Raw genomic sequence first — 7,580 nt, 5'->3', positions numbered from 1 at the left:
CTTAATAATTAAACCTCATACTTGATCTGACCTGAACTTAGTAAAATATGTTTTAAAAGTAGGTAATGTAAAAAAAAAATATATATATATATGTATATATATTTAACACCTTTAACATTTAAAACTTGCTGACAAAAGGTCAAAGGATATTTTTGAAGGATTAAAAAAAGGTTTAAAGGATGATTTTTTTTCTTCTGAAAAGTGACATTGGACAGTGTTCAGGAAAATGACATGATAGGCCAGGGTAACTTAACCTCTAATTGATACTGATGTTCACAGTTGACTCTAAAAAGCCACAATGTACTGTACGTACTTTTTAACACACACGTAACCAAGCTGTTAATAATTCACTTACGAATGATTACTTAGTCAGCAAGAAATCACTATAAAAGATCTGATTCTCAGATGAGTTTTTCACAAACCACCAGCCATGAGAGCTGTTGTGCTTGCCCTGACTGTAGCCCTTGTGGGTAAGTTTCATTTTGAACTTAAGATACTTTATTGTTTCTTAAAGGATTTCTGTGTAAAAGGTTATTTTAAAACCTCCTAAAATTAATTAAACAATGAAAAATATTATAAAAGGATATTCTGTTTCTTTTCAGCGAGTCAACAGATGAATCTTGGTAAGTAAAGCCCTTTGACATTTTGGTGGTGTAACTTTACATTTATTGCATCCTTGCGGACTAAATTAAATACTCTACCCATTGCAGTTCCTGAATTTGCCCATGATAAAACCTATGTGTACAAGTATGAGGCTCTGCTTTTGGGAGGTCTTCCTCAAGAAGGTCTGGCCAGAGCAGGTATTAAAGTCAGCAGCAAGGTTCACCTAAGTGCCATGACAGAGAATACCTACCTGATGAAGGTAATGAACTGAGGAAATTGTAGGTCTTCCAAATTGAAGGAAAGCTTTTTTTAAATGCTAATATCCCCTTACAGCTTATGGATCCTCTACTCTACGAGTATGCTGGCACTTGGCCCAGAGATCCATTTGTTCCTGCCACTAAGCTCACCTCAGCACTGGCTGCTCAGCTTCAGATTCCCATCAAGTTTGAGTACGCTAATGGTGTGGTTGGCAAGGTTTTCGCCCCAGCAGGAGTCTCTCCTACAGTCATGAACTTGTACAGAGGTATCCTCAACATCCTTCAGCTCAACCTCAAGAAGACCCAGAACATCTACGAAATGCAAGAGGTGAGAAAATCTGGTTATTTTATTTATGATCAATTTCGATTTCGCAATCTTATCATTTGACTTGTTCTTAAAGGCTGGAGCTCAGGGAGTGTGCAGGACACACTATGTCATCAATGAGGATCCAAAAACCAACCACATTATTGTCACCAAGTCTAAGGACCTGAGCCACTGCCAAGAGAGAATCATGAAGGATGTTGGCTTGGCATACACTGAGAGGTGTGCTGAATGCACAAAGGTAATGAAGAATGGATAATGACCACTTGATAGAATTTAAAAAAAAAATAATTACCCACTATAAAAGTATAGAAAAAAAAATATAGAAGAGTCAACCTACCTTACCTTTCTCTCAACAGAGGGTCAAGAGTCTGATTGAAACTGCAACTTATAACTACATCATGAAACCAGCTGACAATGGTGCACTGATTGCTGAGGCAACAGTTGAGGAAGTGTATCAGTTCTCACCCTTCAATGAGATCCATGGTGCTGCAATGATGGAAGCAAAGTATGATTGAGCAATCATTGAGATTTCAGTTATAATTGTGTAACAATATTCTATACACAAGTCATTAACTTGAAAATGATGATAGTAATTAAAAAATACCCTTTTTTCAGACAAACCTTGGCTTTTGTTGAGATTGAGAAGACCCCTGTCGTTCCAATCAAAGCTGATTACATGCCCCGTGGATCCCTGCAGTACGAGTTTGCATCTGAGATTCTTCAGACCCCCCTTCAACTCATGAAGATCAAAGATGCACCAGCCCAGGTATAATTCACAGCAATAAATCATTAATCTCTTAGTCAATGCACATGACACATGAATAAAACAACATTTTCCTTTATCTTCCTAGACTGTTGAGGTCCTGAAGCACTTGGTTGCTAACAATAAAGACATGGTCCATGATGATGCTCCATTCAAGTTTGTTCAGCTTGTCCAGCTCTTGCGTGTTGCCACCTTAGAGAAAATTGAGGCTATCTGGTCTCAGTTCAAGGACAAACCAGTTTACAGGTACAATTTGTGAACAATAAATTAATAGTGATGTAATTCATAAGCAGTTTTTATTGTGAATATATTTTAAACAATTGATTATTTAGGCGCTGGCTTCTGGATGCTCTTCCTGCTGTTGGTACACCAGTCATCATAAAATTCATCAAGGAGAAGTTCCTGGCCGGTGAATTTACAACTCCTGAGTTCATTCAGACTCTCGTGATTGCTCTGCAAATGGTCACTGCTGATATTGAAACCATCCAAATGACAGCTGTGGGTATATCTTAGTGCTGTTTATCAAATATAATATTAAAGGATCTGCAATAAATTAATAGATTCTGTATCCTGCTGAACAGAGTTTGGCTACACATGAGAAATTTGCCTCAATCCCAGCTTTGCGTGAAGTTGTCATGCTGGGATATGGTTCCCTGATTGCCAAACACTGTACTGCAGTTCCCACTTGCCCTGCCGAGCTCCTCAGGGTAAATACACATCTAGTCATATCTAAATTTTTACCATTTTTTTGCTCTTTAAAATTCCAAAAAGACTAAATGTATGCATCAAACTCCTCAGCCTATTCATGAGATTGCCACAGAGGCCATTTCTAAGAATGACATTCCTGAAATCACTTTGGCTCTGAAAGTTATGGGCAATGCTGGTCACCCTTCAAGTCTTAAACCCATCATGAAGCTCCTACCTGGACTGAGAACTGCAGCTAATGCTCTGCCCGTTAAAGTCCAGGTTGATGCCATCTTGGCTCTGAGGAACATTGCCAAGAAAGAGCCCAAACTGGTAAGATTCAGGTATTGTAGAGATCACTGCTGAAACTGTTATGCGTGTTTTCTTCCAATGAACAAACTTTGTTCCCTGTCTCAGGTTCAGCCTGTTGCCCTGCAGCTTGTTTTGGACAGGGCTCTTCACCCAGAGGTGCGCATGGTTGCTTGTATTGTGCTGTTTGAGGCTGAACCCTCAGTGGCTCTCATCTCCAGTCTTGCTGGAGCATTGAGGACTGAGCCAAACATGCATGTCTCAAGCTTTGCCTATTCCCACATCAAGTCCTTGACCAGAATCACTGCTCCTGATATGGCATCTGTGTAAGAAAAACAAATCACTTCTCATTTATTTTAGTTTCATGTTTTATTTTACCATCACATGAAACAAGCACAAGCCAGAGGTAATCACAGTCATTCATTTTCAGTGCTGGTGCAGCTAATGTTGCCATCAAGCTTATGAACTGCAAGCTGGACAGACTTAACTACCGTTATAGCAGAGCTTTTCATATGGACTATTATTATAGTAAGACTTTCGAATTTCTTAAAAAAACTAAGAAATAGTATCTGATGATACTTAAAATGAAGTAAAATGTCTTCTGGAATTAACATTGCAAATGTATCCTTTGTCCATTAAGCTCCTCTTATGATTGGAGCTGCTGGTAGTGCCTATATGATCAATGATGCTGCCACCATCCTGCCCAGAGCTGTTGTAGCTAAAGCTCGTGCTTACCTGGCTGGAGCCGCTGCTGATGTTATTGAGGTTAAACATTTAACATTTCTTTTCCAGATATCTGAATTACTGTTTAAATCTTATTTAAAATTGTATCACTAAAACATTAATTTTCAACAGTTTGGTGTGAGAACTGGAGGAATTAATGAGGCTCTTCTAAAATCTCCTGCTGCAGAAGAAAGTGTTGACCGTATCACAAAAATTAAGCGTACCCTAAAGGCAGTAAGTTTTCTTGTGCAGTGTATCAAAGATTGTTACCCATTTACTCCAAGCTTGAAATAGACAAAAATATATATGACTTCTGTCTCTTCAAGCTCACTAACTGGAAGGCCCTGCCAACTGACCGGCCACTTGCTTCAGCCTATTTCAAAGTATTTGGACAAGAAGTGGCTTATGTCAACTTTGACAAGAGCATCATCGAAGAAGCAATACCGGTATTGTGCAGTAGATTATGACTTCTTACCATATGCTTGAAATCTAAGATCTTTAACTCTGTTGAACTTACAATTAAGCTTTTAATAAACACTTTTTCAGATGGTTACTGGACCCAAACCACGTGCACTGCTGAAGGAGGCTCTTAAAGCTTTGCAGGAAGGAATTGCATTCCAGTATGCTAAACCTCTGCTTGCAGCTGAAGTGCGTCGTATTTTCCCAACTGCAGTTGGTGTGCCCATGGAGTTCAGTTGGTACACTGCTGCCGTTGCTGCTGCAAGTGTCAATGGTAAGGTTTTTTTCATTTTCTATATAATTTCTATATTTTTTTGGCAGATATGTGGGGTCATTTAAGTTTCATGTTGTTCTGTTGATTATTTTAGTTCAGGCCACCATTACACCTGCTCTCCCTGAGAAATTGGAGTCCATGACTTATGAGCAACTAAAGAAGACTGATGTTCAGTTCCAAGCTGAAGCTAGACCAAGGTACAGTTTTACAGCTACATTTATTCAGATGAGATTTAATGTACACAACAACAGTTCTACAAAAAAATCTCCTTATTGTCTTATTCCAGTGTTGCTCTCCAGACATTTGCTGTGATGGGAGTTAACACTGCCTTCATCCAAGCTGCTGTTATGGCAAGAGGAAAGATCCGTACAATTGCCCCCGGAAAAGTGGCAGCAAGAGCAGACATTCTCAAGGGCAACTACAAGGTGGAGGCTCTGCCTGTTGAACTTCCTGAACACATTGCTTCTGCAAGGTAATGACATTTCTGTAAAGATTTGTTGTTGTTATGAAAACCCTTTCCTAAAATGTTCAATAACTATCTTGCTCTCACAGCTTTGAGACTCTTGCCGTGGTCAGAAACATTGAAGATCACAGTGCTGAAAGGTCTGTTCCCTTTGTACCTGAATTGTCTCTGCAAAACTCCCAGGCATCTTATGCTGGTGATTTGGTAAGCTTTGAATACACACATAGACATAAGGAAACATGCAGACATTTGCTTCAAACTCCAAGTTGGAAAAATATCATTTGATTATTTTTTTCAGTCCTCTGAGGTGTCACCTGATGCTTCAGTGAGAGCTCCTGCTCCATTTGACAGGACCCTCTGTTATGCTGTCCCATACATTGAAATCAAGGGATGTGTTGAGGTGCACTCTCACAATGCTGCTTTTATCAGAAATTCCACTCTTTTCAACATAATTGGACACCACACAGCCCGTGCTGCCATTTCAAGAGGTGAGAAAATAGAGACTATAACACTTATGGTTCTTTTTTTTTTTTTTTTAGATTAAACTTAAATTATGTGTTTGCTGTTTTGGCTGTAGCTGAAGGTCCTGCAGTTGAAAGACTGGAGTTTGAAGTCCAAGTTGGTCCTAGAGCTGCTGAGAGGCTTGTTAAGCAAATCAACATCATTGATGATGATACTCCAGAAGGACAGGCTTTCTTGTTGAAACTGAGGGAAATCCTGGACACTGAAGCTAAAAATACACCCGTCTCTTCTGAAAGCAGCAGCAGCAGTCGCAACAGCCGCAGCAGCAGCAGTAGCAGCACCAGCACCAGCACTAGCAGCAGCAGCAGCAGCAGCAGCAGCTCAAGCTCCTCGTTGTCCAGCTCTCGTATGTCTAAGGTAAAGACATTGGAAGTAGTGTGTTATTCAAGTAGCCGTTATGTGTCTCAAAATTCTAAATGTTTTTTTTTTTTTTTATATATATATTGATTTTCAGACTGCCACCATCATAGAGCCTTTCAGAAAATTCCACAAAGATCGGGTAAACATTAAATAATCTTTTGATACTTTAATTGTACTTAATTTTCTGATTATTTCAAACCTTACAAAAACATTTGCTTGCAGTACTTGGCACACCATAGTGCCACAAAGGATACTAGCAGTGGAAGTGCGGCAGCTAGCTTTGAGCAAATGCAGAAAAAGGTTAGTCTCAGCTCTTTGCCCATTAAGCAAACCTAAAATATGATGTAGTTCCAATTTTTGTTTTGTTTTATCCTTTCAGAATAGATTCCTTGGAAATGATATTCCACCTGTTTTTGCTATCATCGCCCGAGCTGTTAGAGCTGACCAGAAGCTTCTGGGCTACCAACTGGCTGCTTACTTTGACAAACCAACTGCAAGAGTGCAACTCATAGCTTCCTCCATTGCTGAAAATGACAACATGAAGATCTGTGCTGATGGTGCTCTGCTGAGCAAGCACAAAGTCACTGTAAGACTGGAACATTTGGTAACATGTATTTCTCTACTTCAGTACCATTCTTTGAACACAAATGTTGTTTTCAGGGCAAGTTTTCTTGGGGTGCGGAGTGCAAACAGTATGCAGTCTTTGCTAAAGCTGAAGCTGGTGTCCTGGGTGAATACCCTGCTGCACGTCTAGAAGTGGAATGGGAGAGACTGCCAAAAATTGTCACCACTTATGCTAAAAAGTAATGATTATCACAGAAAAACAAATTTATAATGTACAATACATCAGTGGTTTAATTATCTGCTCTTCTTTATTCTTGCCCCTGCAATTAGGGTGTGTAAACACATCCTTAATGCAGCTTATAACACAGGATTCAGGTTTGAAAAAGCAACAAACAGCGAGAAAGAGATTGAACTGACTGCAGCCTTGCCATCTCAGAAGTCCTTGAATTTCATTGCTAGGATTCCAGAGGTGAAACAGTTTTCCTCTAGATTATGACTCACTCAGAGATATTGAAAGAAAATATAACTAACTCTTTGTGTTACTGTTTCTCTAGATCACAATGTCAAAAAGGGATATTCATCTCCCCATCACTGTTCCCATCAATCCAGATGGAACTTTTTCCATTAATGAGGACTTTCTCTCCTGGATCCATAAGCATATCATGGAGGAATGAAGAATGAATTACATTCTACATTTTCAAAAGAAAATATGAGCTGTGTTCATGTGTGATGAATGTTTAATTGAATCCTTGAACATAATGTAAATACAATAAACATCCTTTCAGCAAGTAAATGCAGTGTTAAACAGCTTTAATTTCATGATAAAAATGTAAAGATAATATATTTCATAGGCAAAACAGCATTACCATTATCAATGATTACTAATGAAATACAAGATATATCCTACTTAAAAGTTTTTTTTTTTGTCTCTATCCATGGATTGTTTATAGATCCGCCATCTCCAAAAAAAAAAAAAAAACTAAATTAACTGCTCATCTGCTGTTTTATTCTGCCTTCGTGTGATATCTGAAAAACTAAAAATAACAACAAATGAGAAGCTGCAAGTAAATGTATTTGAAGTTTAAAAATAAGAAAGTAGAAATATACAGGCAACAGTTTATCAATCCATGAACTAGCACCAAAAAAAAAAAAAAAAGGGTTTCAAATTAAAGTGCTTAGAACTGGCTACTTCAAAGAGCCCCTTGTTATAAAAATGACTAATAAAGAGTACAAGGCCCAATCCCAATTCCACCCCTTAGCCCTTTCTCTTACCC

General features: G+C 38.7%; 1 protein-coding gene across 1 annotated transcript; it reads left to right on the top strand.

Moving 5' to 3' along the window:
• The first annotated feature begins 411 nt into the window (after nucleotides 1–411).
• vtg5 (vitellogenin 5) lies at nucleotides 412–7,099 on the top strand. Its single transcript, NM_001025189.2, is given in 28 exon segments — nucleotides 412–470; nucleotides 603–623; nucleotides 711–862; nucleotides 937–1,188; nucleotides 1,262–1,423; nucleotides 1,542–1,690; nucleotides 1,801–1,951; nucleotides 2,037–2,194; nucleotides 2,281–2,446; nucleotides 2,530–2,655; nucleotides 2,747–2,965; nucleotides 3,050–3,267; nucleotides 3,372–3,469; nucleotides 3,582–3,706; nucleotides 3,797–3,898; nucleotides 3,991–4,110; nucleotides 4,211–4,397; nucleotides 4,492–4,594; nucleotides 4,684–4,869; nucleotides 4,950–5,064; nucleotides 5,159–5,348; nucleotides 5,438–5,739; nucleotides 5,837–5,881; nucleotides 5,965–6,042; nucleotides 6,122–6,328; nucleotides 6,403–6,545; nucleotides 6,637–6,775; nucleotides 6,861–7,099. Coding segments are annotated over 28 exon segments (4,074 nt in total). The 5' UTR covers nucleotides 412–430; the 3' UTR covers nucleotides 6,981–7,099.
• The last annotated feature ends 481 nt before the right edge of the window (nucleotides 7,100–7,580 follow it).

Source organism: Danio rerio, chromosome 22 (assembly GCF_049306965.1).
Source record: "Danio rerio strain Tuebingen ecotype United States chromosome 22, GRCz12tu, whole genome shotgun sequence".
Taxonomy (NCBI): Eukaryota; Metazoa; Chordata; class Actinopteri; order Cypriniformes; family Danionidae; genus Danio; species Danio rerio.
The sequence above is the reverse complement of the archived record's forward strand: the minus strand, read 5'-3'. Positions and strand labels throughout refer to the sequence as shown.